Here is a 17,961-nt window from a genome sequence, read left to right on the forward strand (position 1 = left end):
CTACCCCCCTCCTTTGATTATTTTTCCATTGTCTTTTTCTTTTCCTTTTCGTAAGGTTGAAGGCAATGGCCCAGATCACGCACAGCTACGACATCAGTTCGCTTCCTAATGATTTTCTCCGTGTCTAATACAACAAAAAGAAAAGCCAAACGGTAAAAAAATATTATTGGAAAACTGCAAATAGAAATAGACTCTATGGAACGTTGGCATTTGTTTTTTTGTTTTTTTGTTTTTTTTGTATGTGCGCGTGAATCTCGCATGACACTAGCGAAAAAAGGATTTTTTTTTTTTGCTCGGCAAGATGCCACGGACACCCAATCAGAGCCGAGGTCACGTCATCATTATTTTTTTTTTTAAACATAAAAAAGAGAATTCTTTCGACGGCCCAATGCTTTGCAGGAACAAAGTTAAAAGGTCGTGAAAATGCAACGAAAAAAAAACCCAAAAATGTCGGTTCACTCCCGCGCGCCGGTAATCATGTCTAACCTTTGCTGCTTATCTTTCGTGTGTGTATGTGCGCGCTAATGATTACGCTCTATAATAACATTTTTTGTGTGTGTGTGTGAGGGGGGTAGGGATTTATTACAAACGAAAAAAGATGGGGACGAAAAAGCTGAAAAAAAAGGGCAAAATGAAAATAAAGGACGAGTGAAATTGTTTGAGCCCCCCCCGAAAAAAATAGGACCAGATGGTTATAATGAGACTATCATCATTAAAAGATTGCAAAGGAGGGGCGGGGAAACGATTTGGACAAGTATACGTGGCTGATAATAATCTCGCTTAGCAGATATGTTTTTATAGCAGCTGGTGTGTATACGTCGTTTCGAATATCGTAGGCAAAACACATTTTTCACGACAGTTCATTTTGAGATGAGAGCGCAACCTGCGCAGGTGAACCCACTCCCCACCAAGAAGCTGCCATCTTTCTCCCGGTCAGATTTCCTCCCCTTTTTATATTTTTTATTTGGCTGAAAATCATAGACATTGACGCTCGTACAACGAGTTATTGACGTGTTGTACTATAGAGTAGTAGTCGATAACATTCCAAATCTCTACGTGTTTAACAAGTGGAAAAAGGAAAATGGCGAAATGAAACGATCCTCGAATTTTGCCTCAGGTGAATGGCCCCTTTTTTTGTTTTGTTTGAGCGTCTCTTCGGCTGCCATCGTCTTAATAAACCCCGCGTGTCTTGCGGTTGTTGTCGACAGTCGCTTCCCTTCTTCTTTGCCATTAAGATTTATGTTGGAAACAACAATCAGTGAGCTCCGTACAAAAAGGAAAGGCTGGAGAGGAGAAGACGAGCCCCGTGTATAATGAAAATGAAGTAGGTCACCCAGTCAGACCCACACATCCTCCCGTCCCTGCCGCTAAAGCAGTTGCAACTTTTTCCTCGGATGCCGGTATGGAACCAGAGGTCGTTTCCGAACAGTCTTTTCTCTCTCTTTCCGTTGGAACTAAAAACAAACAATGAGCGAAATAACAAACTCGGATGTCGAGTCGCACATTTTTTCTTTTTTTGCATGGGTGGGGATTATCGTCCTCAATTTGGCCTCTCGCTGTGTTCAACGTAAAGAGGGAAACGAAAAGAAGGAGAGGCGGAAGACGGAACTTTCTCTCATTTTCATCGAAAGAAAGAAAAAGATGTTCACCTTAATTTCCTGTGTAATGCCGTGGCAACTCTCATTTTCTCGGCGCCTTATTTCCGATTGATTGGTGGGCTCCGTTGTTTTCTCATCGCGCCTTGCGCCGCGTCCTATAAAAAGTAGTTGCCCTTGTTTACTCGTCTTTTGATTTGTCTTTGTTATATAGACCAGCCTCGAGGAGAGAAAAAGGATATCCATCACATCCGTTCCCATCCATGCGCTATCCATTTCGCGTGTGTGCCTTTTCAAATGCAGTACATACCCTCCGACATGCAGCACAAACGCTTTAAAAAAAAAAAAAAAACTTTCGAAAATGTGTGTTTTTCTTCTTGCTGGAAATGAGGGGAAACGATGCTTCATTTTCATATTCTTCCTTTTTCACCTGTTACGGGCCAATAAGAACAAAAAAAAAGTAGAACACACAGAGACATAACTCATTTTTCTTTTGCTTTATTTTTTTTTTTGAGGGGGGTCTTCTCTTAACTGAACTGTTTTGCGCTCCCGCAACTCACGGCCCACCCGACTCTATAGTATCCAAATTCTAAATGTTTTCCCCCATAAATTATGAGATAATAGACATCCCATAGCATTAAATAGACTCTGTTTATTGGGGGAAGAAGAAGAAGGAGTTTCTCTCTATTCTCAGGGAGGTGATGGGAATTGGCACGTTGGCCAAACTTTGACTCGGCGAATGTTGTACGCTGACTACATTTTTTTCTTTTCTCTCGATATTAGCGAAATGAATCATTTAGTCTGATTGGCTCAAGGAAAAAGAGAGATCCCCACAGAGAACATTTCATTTTTAGGGGGGCGTTGAAGAAAAAACGGACCGTGTGCCATCAGTTGGTTGCTGCTGTCACGCGCGCACTGCTACCAGTTGTCGAGCCGAGTTATCGATGGCGAATAGCGGGACTAGGCGATGTGTACGCCGTATACCGAAAGACGTACGATAATGTTTGGAACATCGACGGGGGGGCAACGGGAACGGCGTGGGAAGAAAAACGAGAAAACATTGACGCTCTACGTAGCGTCAAAAAGAAAAGAGGCCAGTAGTTGAGCGCAAAAATGTTTTTCCACAACATGTATCTCACTGGATGGATGCGTGATGTAATGCGCGCACACACACTCGATTAGTTCGCTATATACAGACAAATGTGGCGGAATGGCGAATTGCTCCGGCAAAGTCCTTCGTGTTCCAGTTTTTGTTTATTTATTTTTTTCGATAAGGCATCACTGACAGAAAAATTCAAAAAAGAGTTTTTCATGTGTGTCGATTTGTTGTTTTGGCTAATGGCCGTACACTTGATCTTCTTTTTTTCTGGGGTTGTGCTGGGAGGGGGATGTTGGTTTTAAATAGGGAAAGAGAAAAAAAAAAAAAAAGCGGAACAACTAGTCAAGCAGTTAGGGAATTGTTAGTAATAATATTTGATGACATCGTCTTCCTCTCGGCTAGGGTCTACTTCTTTGAATAGTTTTAAATGATCAAGACGACGGTGGGGGGTATGCAGAAAAAAGAAATGTATTTTTATTTGCGTGGCATCATTATCGTTTGCCATGACTTTCCTCAATTTCAAGCTCGAATAAACGAGCCAACTACGTTAAAATAAAATATTTGAGTGTGTGTGTGTGTGTGTGTGTGTTCTTTTTTGTGCTTTTATTCCTGGCTGAAATATCATTTTCGGAAGGGAATAAAAAGACCAAAAAAAGAAAATGTTGTATAAAATCGATGCGGTCGGTTTAGTTTTAGTGTCCCGTTGATGACCAGAAGAGGAGGAAGAAGATAAGCAAATCAACCGACTCGTTTCTTCCTTCCTTCCTCTCTGAAAATTCCTGTTTTGGCCACTAGACATCGTTCGTTCGTTCCGTTTTTTTTTTCTCCATCAAAACGTTGGATCATCTCGACTGTAGAAACCGTTTGCTGCTTGTCACGCGTGTCCTTGTGTCCCCTTCACATTTTGACAAGTCCACCAACAAAAATGTGTTATTTTTTCATCGAAAATCTTTGTCAAAAAACACAAACTAAAAAACTTGTTGTCTTTCAACTGGAAAGTCGTCTTCTATCTTCTATTATTTGTGCTATTACGTGTGTTGTGTCTTAATATAGTAGTATATTAGGGTGTACTATTAAGACTGGTTCCGTGACCGGAGAATGCGGTGAGTCCTGAAAAAAAAGGTGTACAAATTCACCCCAGATTTCTCTTGCAAAGCCGTCCCATTTTCTTTTCTTTTTCCTTTTTTATTTTTTTTTTTGTTGTTGTTGTGTATTTAAAGAAGAAAAAAACGCAACTTAGTCGATTGCAACATTGTCATTTTCAATTTAAAAAAGGAAAAAAAGACTTGCAATCAAGGCGCGGGTTGATTTGCTGAACGCGATCACCGACCGTATCTGAAATACGATGCACCGCCATGGAAAGAAAGCGACAGCAATTGCGAGGACATTGTGCGATTATGAACGATCCGTTCTCATGTATCGATTGCCACGTCCGCTGCGTGCATCGATATATTTTGTTTTTCTTTTTTCTCTCTTTAACGCGTCTTGATTGATCGAGTTGAATGTCGTCTGTACTGGGGCTTGCATCTGTAATGACCATATAAAGAGCGTAAAAAGAAAAGAGTTTAGTCGGTCAGTGACTTGCGCGACATTTCTGTTCGACATTTCGTTTTGTTTCTGGCGATACGAGTAGATTTGAACTCGGCTTCCTTGATCTTCTACCGTTTCATTTCAAGTCTATTTGCGTGTGTTTGTGTGTGTTCATTTTGTGGATTGAAGCCAGCCGCTGTAGCAACACAAAAGATTTTTGGTCACCAACGTGTTATTTTGCGCGATTTTTGTTTGTTTTTTTTTTTTTTCAACTAAAAGTTTTGTGGGGTGGTCCAAATCCGCTTGAAATTTGGTGTCCTAAAAATATCTTCTCAGTCGCCGCGGGATTCGATTCGAAATCGGAAACTTTTGAACGATAAAATTGAAGCTATTAGAGAAAATTTCCCTTTGCTTTTGATGATGATTTTCGTTTAGAAATTTGTGCCTTGCGAATAATGGGCCAATCACGAGCAACTACATAAATGTTAAGTGAACGAGGCCTTTCCCCAACTAAACCACTACACCACCACCACCACCACAACTGAAAGAAAATTTTAAGAAACGTCGTCATCTTTTCTTTTTTTCTTTTTTTCTTTTCGTTTTTGACGCAAAAAATGTTAGGAGTACCTGCCCCAACTGAAATGCATCAATTCGAGCGGGAGCATTTTTTTTTTTTTTCTTTTCGTGTACACACAATAAAAAAAGAATGGACTCTGTATCTACACGCGTCGAAAAAAAATAAAAATAAAAATGGAGAGAGTTAGAGCAAGGTGCGTCTTTAAAAAAAAAAAAACTGATCAAATGTAGGCTATATAGGAAAGAAATGCGCTGAACGATGAATACACACTCTGGCTGTCTATCTGTTCAAAGTATGCAACAAGAGAGAGCTGCCGCAGGCGGTGAAATAAAGAGTCGTGAAGCACGTTCTCTTCTTCTTCTTCTCCCCGACTCGTACGAAGAGCGTCTTCTTCTTTCATATCTTTTCATCTCATTTTTGCTTCTTCTTCCTTCGTCTTATCTTCTTTTTATTTTGTGTTTATTTTGGATTTTTTTTTTTGGTACCTGAAACCACACCCATATTAGCTGCAGGCTTTTGTCCGTGTGCTGGAAGAGGTCGCTCCGTGACGCGGCCCAGCAGCTAAAGGCGACGGAACGGCGCCCGTTTCCGTTCAGTTGTCGTCCGACTCTTAGCGAATCCACACGTTGTCCTTTGTTTTTGTTTCGTTCTTTTTGTTTTTTGGCCATTTATATTTACACGTTTTTGCGTGTCGTAGTCCGGTGCCATTCGTCGCGCGACTGTGTGTCCATTCAATCGAGAGAAGAAAACAAAAACAAAAACAAAAACAAAAGAATCAAAAGATGCCATCGAGGCAGCGCAGCGGTGAAAGTGCATTCCACAGTGACGGTGAATGACACATTGTCTACGCTCTTTCATTCATGCGAATTCAGATTAGACGTCAATGTTCAACGTTTCGAGATCGACTATTTTGAACGTTGTTTCTAGAGGTGGATCGTTCAGATAAGATAACATTCAACTAAGGGCGGATACGTTCATTTGTTTGGCCGCTTCTTTTCTGTATACGAGAACAATTTGAATATTCAAAAACAAAAGAAAACCAAAACAACAAAATGGAAACGATCGATTTCGGATGTCAGGTGAGATGTTTGAACCGGCAGCGCTTGATTCCCGGCTCGTCCCATCCGCAATTGAATCAGTGCGCGTCGCAGTTTTTGGCCAAAGTCAGAAAGGAAGTGACGACTTGCGATTCATCCGGCGCGACAAGTCAATTGCCGGAAGTCGGTTGGATGAAGTTGAAATTGAGCGAACGCGGATTGCGAATCGTTCCGGCCGTTTCCTCTTCGTCGTTGTCGTCGTCGTCGTCGTCGTCTTGCGCCTCATCGACGACGTCGTCTTCATCGGCTTGCGCCTCGTTCAGCGCAATGCAAAGTCAGCAGAATGTCAAGAGCGACGAGGGATTCGAGTCGGACAGCGACACGTCCATCCGGCCGCACAACAATTCCGGCGGGTGCAGCAGCGGAGTCAACAGCAGCAGCTCGGACATGGAAGAATCTGACGAAGGGCGTGGCGGAGGCGCGAAGAAGAAGACGCTCGAGGCCGGAGATTCGTGCGATTCGGACTCGGCCGAGCAGACGACTGCCGTCCTCTTGCCCAGCATCCGCTGCCCGCTGTCGGACATCCTGTCGTGCCAACACCCGGCCGCGCTGGGCCGCCACGTGGTGCTGTTGACGCTGCGCTCAGCCGACGACAGCGCGCTGGACATTCTGGCGCTTGAGTGCAGCGGCGAAGAGTCTGCGCGAATTCTGACGTTGCTCTGCCAGAAGATCCAGGCCTCGGCCGCCACCCGCGCCCTCCCACCGCCGTCATGCGCAGCTACGGCGGCCGGCGCGGCCGACGACGCGGCCAAGACGGGCGGTCAGCGTAAGGTCAGTCAAGCGTCAGCTGGCGGTGATGGGCCGGCACCGAAAGCGGCTGCCGTCTCGATCCAGTCGTGGTCGGACCGGGAAGAGAGGCGGACGCTGGATGCCATTCTGGTCGATTCGAAACATTCGACGCCGTCGGCCGCAGGCGGCGCCAAAGCTCAGAACATCATCCGCAAATTGGAGCGCCAGCATTCCGAATGGAGTTTGATCCAGCGACGGACGCGAGACGGACTGACGCACCTGCAGGTCTCGAAGCAGAAATCGACGGCGTCGGCTGTCGCCGTTGGCGGTGACGTCGCTGCCGTCGCTGCCGCCGCTATCCGCGGCCATTGCAACGGCTCTGTGCCGACCGCAACATCCGGCGCAATGTTGAACAACAGCAACAGCAACAACAGCAACAGTAGTAGCAGTAGCAGTAGCAAGAAGAAGGGCATGCCTTGCGGCGATCAGATGGCCCGCCTCGATACGGCCCTGGCCATTACCAACAGCAATCAGGGACACGGCAGTCGCATCATCATCAGTGGTGGCGTCGATGGCGTCGCCGCCGGATTGAAGCGATCCGACACGAGCGTAGCCATGCATCAAAAGCTGTCCAAAAGCAAGTCTTCCGGCTCATCCAATTCGACTTGCTCTTCGCCGCCGTCCTGCATTCTGAGTCTACAGACGCCCGAATTGCCGCTGTCTCCATCGGTCACGGCCTTGTCGCCGGCCGTCGTGACGGACGCCTCCACTTCGCCGTCTCCGCCGCCGCCGCCTCTGCCGCAATCGCTTCCGCCCGCCAAAACGTCGCGCTGGTCGTTCGGTGCGCCCTTCCGTCAACAGCAACAACAGCAGCGTCACCTCTCTCCGGAAGCGTCGCGCCGCAACGCCAAACCCAACCAACGTGGCAGGTCGTCTGAGCGCCAGTCGTGCAAATTCGACGCCTGTTCCACTTTGAGCGCCCCGCAAAGCAGCGCCTCCCAACTGGACGGCCTCTTCGTGTCATCCACTGGGATGCTGAGCATCAAATCCAACAGCAACAACAATAACAACAACAACAACAATAAGAAATTGAAATCGAAATCGAAATTTTCCAAAAGTCTGACGGAATTGCTTCCGGTTCAATCGACTGCGACGGAGGCGCCCAAATCGAAACGCGATCCGTCCAAGACGAGGTCGTTCCTGATGAAGTTGACTTCGTCGTCTCGAAAATCTCCCACTCGGCCCACATCGGCTGCCCTCCCTCCGCCGCCTCTGAGCACACTTTCTCTCAATAGCGAACGATCCGCCAGCGAAAAGGAGCACCGGGGTGGCCAGCAGCATCCGTTGAAACTGCAATCGCGAGGCCGGTCGTTGATCCGTCTCCGTTCATCGACCCGACTTCAATCGCCTACTCCCCTTCCTCCTCCTCCACCACCATCGACGACGACGACGACGACGTCGTCTCCTCATTCCGGCCAAACGTTCCTCATCCCGACCAAATCCGGACAAGAATTGACGCGCAACATTTACCCGAAAGAAGGTCCGGCTGCATCCCAGCAGCCGTTGCATCAACCCGTTTTCCACCTGTTGACCGGACACAATAACAAAAATGCTTCCGGCCTCGGCCGGCTCCGCTACAACGCTGGGCCGCCAGTATCGGCCGTGTCAAACGGATGGGCCGGCTATTGCTGGAACGATGCGCCGCCAGGTGCTTCGCTCGTCCGTCACTCTGTTCCGACCTATGCCACGTCCATCGATCCCAACAACAACCAACACCTTCAGCAGCAGCAACAACAACAACAACAGCAGCATCAGCATCAGCAATGGATCTACTTCCATCCGCATCGGCATCATCTTGCCATGGCGGCGCCTCCGCAACTCCAACCGCCACCCACTTTGATGAAAGCGGGCGATTTCAACAAGTTGCGGCTGCAACGGTCCAGGAGTCAAAGTCCCGGCCGGATGCGAAGTAGCCAAAGGTATATCATACGTACAAGAGTTTAAACATCGTTTCACAGCCCCCGCCTCCTTTTATTTTGCGCGCTTCATTTGAAATTCTTTATTTTTCTTCTTCTTTCTTCGAAACATTGATGGGCTAATTTTGCGTTTTATTTCAACAACAAAAATGGCGTCAAAAGATGGCTACCTCCTGCCGCAGCAGCTGGGCCTTCGTCTATTGGCCATTACTACGCCGTCCCGACGCCCATCCACCACCAGCAACAGCCGGTGTCTCTTCCGCCAGACATGGGTCTCGTGTTGTCGCAACAGCACCGAACTGCTCCTCCGTGCAATTCGCCCTCGATTTCTAGCGGCAATCATCAAGAGTTGTCGTCTTCAGCCGCCCGATCTTTCAGACGATCGAAATCGACTCACACGCGCATGTCGTCGCGGAGCCATTTGACGCCGCTCTCCTCATCCAAATCGACTAACCACCACCACAACAACAATAATAATAATAATAAGGCAGTGACGTTTCACGCGTTCGCTACCGTCCAGCTGGTTGATTAAATTTTAAACTATTTTCATCATTTTTTTTTTTTCTTTTTTTGCGCTAAGGGAATGTTTATTTGATTCAAATTTAAGGGGGGAAGGGAAATTTTTCCTTAAAAAAAAAAACAAAACAACAACAACAAAAAAACCACATCTGTGATTGTTTTTTGTTTTTTTCCTCTTTTGGTTGTTAAATAATTTTGGTGATTTGACGGTTGTGTATAGAAACAAATGCAAATATATCAAAGCGCTCGGATGGACATCTTTTTGTTTTTCGAAACGGAATTATTTTGAAAACGGCCGCTAGTTTTTTTTTTCCAGCCAAAGAAAAGGAAAAAAATGAAACAGCTAAGAAAAAGAGCAGAAAATGTGACACGTCTTGAAAACAAAAACAAAACAACCTAAAAAAGTTTGGTGATGGTGAAGCGTCGTCGTGATGGAAAACCCCGACGACCTGCGCAACCCAACAGCACCTACTTTCTTCTTCATTTGCCTACAGCCCTACAATTTGCATCGTGTAGAAACAAACGAAACAGACGTCATTTAGTTTTTTTTTTTTGAAAAGAAAAGAAGAAAAGAAAACCAATAATTAAATCAATTGAAAGGGTTGCGCATATAATTACATTCTGTTTGCTATCCGTGTTTAAATAATGGCATATTTGATTGGACAAGACTCTCCAAAACTCTTTCGTCGTCGTACACACTCGATCTACAAACGATTATGTGGTTTCCGGTTATTTTGAAACGCAGTTTTTTTTTTTTTTTTAACTTTGTGCAAAACTGTTTTTCTAGTTTTTGTGGCACCGATGGGGAAGGGTGGAGGGGGGTCCAGTTTTATTAACGTATCCACCCCACCGAGAGAGAGAGAGACAGAGAGAGAAAAAAGGCACTGTACGTAAATATACTTATAAAAAAATGTGATTACCATTCGGCGGGGAGGGTTCTTCAGAGAGCGCCTCCAGCAGGCCACCTACTTTATATACAGTACGTAATGAATTTTAAGAATGAACCAGCAGACGAGACACTTCAATCTCTTATTTACAGAGAACTTTCTAGCTGCTTTTTTTATTTTCTGTGTTTGTTGTTTTAATCATGTGATTACTATACTATACTATACTATACTACACGTGAACTGCGTGCATTAGCTGCGCATCTGCTGCCATACTGGATGATGATCGTGTTTCAAACAGGATAACCTCAAAGGGCCTGACGTTACGCTTTACGAGCCAACCACGAAAAGAGAAAACGCGTGGATTAAAAAAAAAAAAAAACAGAAAAATGTTTTCTTCTTAATGACATCATATCGTTGGAATAGGGTCCTACTTTTGCGCGTACTGTCGGTCAGTGTCTGACATTTAATCTATTCATCACGAGCGTCACACGCAGACTGACTGTGCGCCATGTGCTGGCCGACGTCATCGTGTTACGCAGCTTTAACAAGGCAGAACACGGGAAAGTTCTACGTGATGCGGCTCTGATACCTGCGCTAGGTGAAAAAGATAATGAACGCAAAAGAATTCGCATCATGTCTGGAAGAGGTGGGGGGAAGGGGGCAGGGGAAATAAAAATAAGACCAGGGTATTCATTTCTTTACCGTCGGCAGCCTAGTTTTCCTTTTGAAAAAGAAGAAGAAACTCCGGAAACTCTGGTTCGGATTGTCCGATCACATCCCCCCCCCCCAATTATGTACATTTCGTGATTGTATCCCATAGCCCTATATGTTTTTCCTGACAAATGCCGTGCATCTCTATAAGATAATTATTAATTGTTATAGCGGAGCAACAGACGCAACGGAATAATCGGGTTGTTCCGTTACGCCATTATTTCTCGGCCTTTCGATCTGTCCAAGCCAATAAGAATCGGCTGAAGAGGATGCATAGTCCCACCACCAGAAGAGAAATGGAAATGTGTAAAAACTAGATTCGTGTACGTATACATCCAATTATCATAATCTTGCGTGTAACGGAGCGTGACTCTGCACCACCGCGTCCTAATATCAAAAAGAGTCGATTCTTCTTGCAAGGCGATATAAAGAAGCGTTTGATTCGAATTAAATCCATATTTCATTGGCAAATTTATGTAAATGACTCTGCTACGCTGCCGTACATAAAAAAAACGTAAAAGAAACAGACCGACAAAGATCTTGTTTTTTGTTTCTTCTTCTTCTCTTCTAGCCCCTATTAAGAGATCGTTCAACGTGGCTATATCACGATGCCGGCAATGTTGAACGAGAGAGAGTTTCGTGGAAAACGAACCGGTTCTATTTTTAAAAGGGGGAAATAACTGCAAGGGAGAGAGAGAAAAAATCGTGCAAATGTTTTTCTATGTGAAAAGTGGATGGTGCGGTGAAACATAACGTCGCAAAAGCCGGAATAGGCCCTTGTCCCCCCCCCACGCCCTTTTAAATCATTTAAAATGTACCTGTCGTGTCACCGATTCTCTTTTTTTGTGTTTTAAATCTTGAAAGTCATTAACAAAAAAGTTGAATTACTACAACAACAATCACGGCTATACTATAGGACGCGTTAGTGAACGTAATTCGAGGTAGCTGAAATGCTGGCGGTCGAATTGAGGGAAATTTCAAACGTAAAAGTCAACGACATCCCACAAAACGAAATTGAAACGACGCGTGAAAATGGCGCTCGGGTGAAAGTGGACCTTGGGTTTTGATTTGATTTTTTAGTGTTACCTACAATTGTCTGTACTTATCATTTTCATTGAGAAACGACCCTGCCTCTTGTGGTGGTGTGTGCATACATAATAACGAACTCGCCCAACTGTGCCTCTACCTGTCTTATATCATGAAAAGAGGCCCTTATTTTTTGATTGTCCCTGATAAATGTGGTCAGATACAGGAGCAAGGCGCTCATCATATTCGAGATGTTCAACAAGAATCCCCCCCTATGTGTAGGAAATAATACGAAGAAAAGTGGCCTATATAAGTACGTTTTGAGACACACGTCATCATCATCATCGCCCAGGCACAGGGACGGAGAGGAAGGATCCCGACCGCGTGAATTCGTGATGGCCCCCAAGGCTTATACCAAGTGTTATTATTACTTGTCTTTTTTGTTCGTTTTAATATATGTATCCATCCATAAAGAGAGTGCCCTCTCTTTTTTTTTGTGGGGGGGTGGGGGGTATGCATTTGAACTAATCCTTTGTGGACCTCAATCCCGACAAATGCGTCCGTCTTTTCGTGTGGTCGTTCAATTCAAATGTAGAGGCCGTGAAAGGATAATCGCACACTGGACTTGTTTCCAGTTCACTTGGCCACGAAAAAGAGTTTCTCCTTTCTATGTTGTATGGCGATGGCGAGTTGTTTTCCCCTTTCCCAAAGTCACCTGATTGGCTTATTGTGTTTACCTTGCAGCTTAGAAAGTAGAAGGTAATTCGCCCAGAGGAGTTTTCCGTTGTAATACGCACCTGTTTACGCATATTTAAATATAGGAAATTCAATTAGACGCGTACAATGGGCTTCAGTTCTTTTTTTTTCTTCTTTTCTATAGGATCTTTGCCACATCTTTGACATTTCCTTTCCCTTCTTTTTAGATGAATGATCAACATGTCGAAAAAATTCATTCGAAAAACGCGCCCAAACAGTTGAAATTAGAAAGACGCTGATTTCGTTAGCATATCGAATTGCCTTTATTCCCATTTTGAATCATTTCATTTTTTCTAGGCTATTTCTCCCCCCGTCTCGAAAAAAAAAAAGAAAAGAAAAAGTATTAAGCGATATTTGATGTTCACGCACGCGCAACCGAATAAAATCGGGAGAAGGAAGAAAAAACAATTCGTTGTAGGATGAGAACTATTTTCTTCTCCTTCCCGATGGCAACGCGGCGGCTATTTTCGTTGCAAAGTAAATAATAATGCAAGGTATAATATAGTACCAGCGCCGTCGTGTTTCTTCCTTCTAAAACACACAAAAAAAGAGCCTGGAGCACATGTCCGCTTGGTTCCATTGTGCATAGTCTCCCAAACGCTCAAGTTCAATTCAAAGTCACTGCGAGAAAAATGGTCTTTTTTTTTAATTTTTCCATTTCATTTCATTTCAATTTTATTTTTTAAATCATCAATGATAACAAGTCCTTTTGCGCAGCTGCTAATTGCCCGTCCGTGTGTACACGATGTTCGATGGTTGACGATAGAATGTAACACAAAGGTATACGTAGCCAAAATGATGAAGGATCGATTTGTACGGTCCGCCGATTTCGACTTGTGCACGACTCCGCGTCTGCAGTCGGGTCAGTTAGGCAATGATGAAATTCGCCACTCGGCCGCCAGATTTTTCATCCGCGTGCTGGCAAAGCAAAGAAAATGGATACGACACACACGCGTGAATCCAACAATGCCTTTCTTTCGTTGTCGACGCTCATTCGACACGCAGTTCGTATAGGCGACGCGCCAAATGTCGCAACGGGAAATGCACAGGGAATCGGTTTGTTTCTTTCCCTTATTGCTGTTTCATTCCAACAAATAATTCCGCCAAAATAATAATAATGCCAATAAAAAATTAAAAGAAGGAAGGATACCATCCATTAAGTATTTATTTTTTCTTTAAGGGAAGGAGGTTACCAGCGAGAATGTTTTTCTTGTGTGCTGTGCCATATGAAAAGGGCGAACCGTTTGATGGCCCGCGTTCACGGCGGCAAAAAGCCAACGCGTTCCGATGAAAATGCTGCGACCAAACGGGGGAAAAAAAAGGCAATTTTAATAGTGCAGTGCTCGTTCACCATTTCATTATCAAATTCGTGATTGTCCTTTAGGTGTATCGGATGTATTGATTTATGTCCGTCCCTCTTCAACTGTCATTTCAAATCAAATCTTTTCATTTTTATTTTTATTTTTTTGCCCAGCATTTCGGAGATTCGCATATCCCTTTCTAATGCAACAATAAACATCGTCATCCGTCTCCATCTGTTTATTGAAGTTTAACATTTCCTTTTCACCGCTCCAGGTGACACATCAATAAATCATAACTAGTGCTAATAATTCGATTTGCATTTTTTGTTTACGACTTTCTATTTAATGATCTTTGTTCGTCAAGTGCAACGTCGTAATGTTGCACGGCCGCTAATAAATCGTCCCCGCCTCCCCGTTACGTCAAAAGTTCTTGATCGATGATGTCATCGGTAAAAATGGATTCTTTACATCGCATATTCCCAGCCCGTCGCGCGTATTTCTGATTCCAATTCTTGCTCCAATGCTTGATCGATTTTTGGCATCATTGTGTAATAAACGGATGGGCAGACGTTGAAAGTTCAGTCGGCTTGTCGGCCAACTTGTTTACACGAAGCAAATAGAAAACTGTACCTTCCGTCGTCCTTCAGCGTGTAAATGCGTACCGAACTTTGTGACATAGAAAATATAGCCAACTTTTAAACAACATGTTTGGCTTTCCAACTTTTGCGCTTGATCCACCACACACAATGCATGCAAATGATGTTAAAATTCTTAGGACAATTACGGCTAATCGTGATGTGTCCTTCGTCGTTCTTTGTCAAATATGGTCGACCGACAATCCTGTTTAAGTATTCATCGAGGCATAAAAATAAATGCCCTTTGTCTTACTTTCATTTGGGCATCACGTACACGTTCATTTATTTCACCCTTCGTCAAAAAGAGAGAGAAAGTCGTTCTATAGTCGAATGAGTCAACAAAACGAATTTAGTTTTGGAGCGAAGACTTGGAAACCAAAGAAGCCGAAACGTGGAATATTTGCCCAACTACTCAGACAAGGATTTTAAATGTCAAGAGCGTTATTGTCCTCTTTCAATCTTTGTCAACAAACTAAAACGTGAATTGAAAAAAAATTGAAATGCCCGTTTTCTGAACGGGTTAATTGAAGCCTTGTGTGGCCTGTTGTTGCCATAGCCGTCTCACATCTTAATATGCACATGTATGGTGCATTTGACACGTTGTTGAATGGCATACCGATGACACAACCGTCCCTTCCTGGCTGCAAACGCAAATAGCGCGAATGAGCAGATGACGTGACTCAGTGAGTCGAGCAATCGATAGATGGCGAAGGTGCGTTCCTAATATATATATATAAAAAAAGAACAACAAAAACGAAAAATCGAGTTTAGTCCACTCGTCCGGATGTGATTCGGATATTCTTTCTTTTCCTTGTCCATTTTGAAAACCAATTATTTAAGAAATGAAAAAGCAAAAAAAAAAAAAAGTAGAGAACACAAGCAAATGGGAACTTGTTTTGTTGTTTACAAAGAAGAAATCGTACAACCGAATCAACTGCTGGGCAGCACTGCAGAGAACGGTGTGATTCTTCCTCTCGTCAGGGAAAAAACAACTAGGGAATTACCTTTTTTTTTTGTTTTTTTTGTGTGGAAATAGCCAGATTGCGTGCGTGCTCTGTTCTCAACTCAAAAGCCAGTCAGTCAGTATGGTACGTTTTTTTTTTTTTCAGTTGTTGACTTTTGTTGATTCCCCCTTCATGTTTGCGAAAAGACAAGTGTAGAGATAGGATGGAAGAACTCAAGGCTACATATACGTAGAGAAGAAAACAGTTAATTCTCTTTAACATATACTTCGTAGTAAACAGTGATGTGCTGTTATTATCCTGTTTTGGATGTGGATGGAAATTGCCAGTGCTGGGTCCTTCTTTTTCGGATAGAGGCAAAGGCCAACATCATGGGGTCGAAAAATAAACAAAAGAAAAACTACGCCCATTAAAAAACGGCAAAAGGAAAAAAAAGGAATATTACATGGCAAAATTGTATGACCATTGCTGTCGGCTGCAGTGGCAATAACAGGCATTTTGAACCCTCTGGCGTGATTCAATCTCGTCAAAACATCGGGACACGGTGCAAAAAGAAAACACAGCCTGATGTACAAGAAAACTATAGCTACCCCAATATAAGTTGTAACTGGCTTTTTTTTAAAGGAGGATTCATAAACAAATTGCTTTAAAAAACGTATAAAAGGGAGCAGGACGAGGGTAAGAGGATTACGGTGATTTGTACGAAACGTGACCAGTATGTCCCCCCACCTTCGTGTCCGATAAAAAGAATAACGATATTGCGTGCCTATTTGTATCCGCTTTTTAAAACCCTTCTTCCTGCATGTGTACATCCTTAAAACCAGAATCCTAGACATTCGATAGCATTTCACGTTTTCTTTATTTAGTTTGTTATTTCTTTATTTGATTTTGCTATTTGAAAAGTGCGGAAAACGAACATGAGCGTTATTGACGTTCTGTACGAAAGGCTAGACTTCTGATCACCGCTATAGTTTATTACATCACCGCTAGATGTCACGACAGTTTATTTTTGGGCGACAGAATACAACATGGGTTCTGTGGTTTGAACAGAATTTCCCAACATTCTGTATGTATCCTGCATCATTATTTTTTATTATCATCGTGAAAATCACCTGCTACGCAGGTGAGTATTATTAATTATTGCATTATTAATTGATTGCTCCATGTATTTCGCAAAGGAAAATATGAAATGACATGGTAAGTCGATTCAATATTGGATGATGATGTGATCATTGATTTTTTTTTTGTTTTTGTTTTTTTTTAACAGCGAATGAATTAAACACCCTCGGGGGCATCGAGCTAACATATACAGTCTACACACTCTGCACTCAATTGTCATTTAATGCACTCCATCAAATGAACATAAGAAACGGACATCCTATTTGGAAATCCTTTCTGGGAATTTTTAACAAAACAAAAATGGCCATGACCCGTCTGCCAATGATGACGCACACGAATCACCACCCCAGATCAGCCCACCTCCAAACCATTTATTGTGTAACCTTCTACCTTCTTCAAAAACATACAGAAAATCAGAAATATATATACATATTTCGATAAAAGAATAAAATAAAGAAAAAAAATAAAAATAAAAAAATAAAGAAAAAGAGGAAATGAATCCGGATCTTAAAAGAGCGTTCGTGAGTGTTTTTCAAGGTCAACCGCAAAATCCTCGGCATCCATCACGCGGAACAACTCCAACAGTGCCAACCCAACTTCAACACGCGGTCGACGCCATGTCGTCGTCTTGTCGTTTCTTTTTGCTTCCGTTCTTTTCACATGCCGACACACAGGACAAGGGAATAAAAAAAGGGGAACTTTTAGTAAGAGAAAAGAAATTCAAACCTTCAGACACGAACACTTTTTCTGGCTATGGATGGGGCGTGGCAGCCACATTGACGGCATCGAAAATTGATGGAAATTTAGGTTTTTCTGTCATTCCTCATCTTTTTACTTTTTATTTTGTCTCTCGTGACTTGTGGAACAACAACAAAAAAGAAGACCAATAACCGTTAAATGCGCCTTCAACCTCTTTTTTCGCCCAGATATTTACAAAAATGGAAATATAGTTGCTATGTCTAGTAAGTATATAAAGGACGGTGGTGTGTTTGTACCTGCCGAGGAGTTTACAAGTGAAAGGTTGGAATGCGACCATCAGCCCTACGGCCATGTTTTTCGTCTTTCTCGATTTTATTAGGCCTCTCAACTTATGTCGCATGCATATACACAAGCAGAGAGTACCGGCTATTCTATAGCTTCGCCTCTTTGGAGAAAACGTTTCTGATCCATTCAAACAACAAAATTCTACTTATGGACTCGATGTATATTGCTCTTTTTCTTTTTCTTTTAACGGTTTACTGGGCTTCCTAGATGAATATGCAGGTACCCGTCACAGGTAAAAAAAGGGGTGGAGTGGGATATCTGTCAGCCATTTTTCTTTCAGTTCTTTGGTTAAAGCTTGTTTTTCATTGGAGAACGTCAGAGACCTTCGTTTCCAAAAAGAGGCAGCGATTGGTGTTTCAGGCATCCGGCGTTGCCACTTTGATATAAAAAACATTGGC

At 43.3% G+C, this 17,961-nt stretch overlaps 1 protein-coding gene and 1 long non-coding RNA gene across 3 annotated transcripts; one reads left to right on the forward strand and one right to left on the reverse strand.

Annotated features, from left to right (window-relative positions):
- The first annotated feature begins 4,269 nt into the window (after positions 1 to 4,269).
- LOC116934307 (mucin-19) lies at positions 4,270 to 9,377 on the forward strand. The gene is made up of 2 exons (XM_032941872.2): positions 4,270 to 8,606; positions 8,766 to 9,377. Exons 1-2 carry the CDS (start codon positions 5,854 to 5,856, stop codon positions 9,133 to 9,135), a joined length of 3,123 nt encoding a protein of 1,040 aa, XP_032797763.2. The 5' UTR covers positions 4,270 to 5,853; the 3' UTR covers positions 9,136 to 9,377.
- A 7,174-nt stretch (positions 9,378 to 16,551) lies between these two features.
- On the reverse strand, positions 16,552 to 17,857 carry LOC116923670. Of its 2 annotated transcripts, none has more exons than XR_004394616.2 (3): positions 17,515 to 17,857; positions 17,246 to 17,375; positions 16,552 to 17,171 (listed from the first exon to the last, which is right to left on the reverse strand). It is a non-coding gene; the product is annotated as an uncharacterized LOC116923670 (long non-coding RNA). The 2 variants fall into 2 exon arrangements; XR_004394615.2 differs by having other exon boundaries at positions 17,246 to 17,431.
- Positions 17,858 to 17,961: the final 104 nt, after the last annotated feature.

Source organism: Daphnia magna, linkage group LG5 (assembly GCF_020631705.1).
Source record: "Daphnia magna isolate NIES linkage group LG5, ASM2063170v1.1, whole genome shotgun sequence".
In the NCBI taxonomy this organism is placed as follows: Eukaryota; Metazoa; Arthropoda; class Branchiopoda; order Diplostraca; family Daphniidae; genus Daphnia; species Daphnia magna.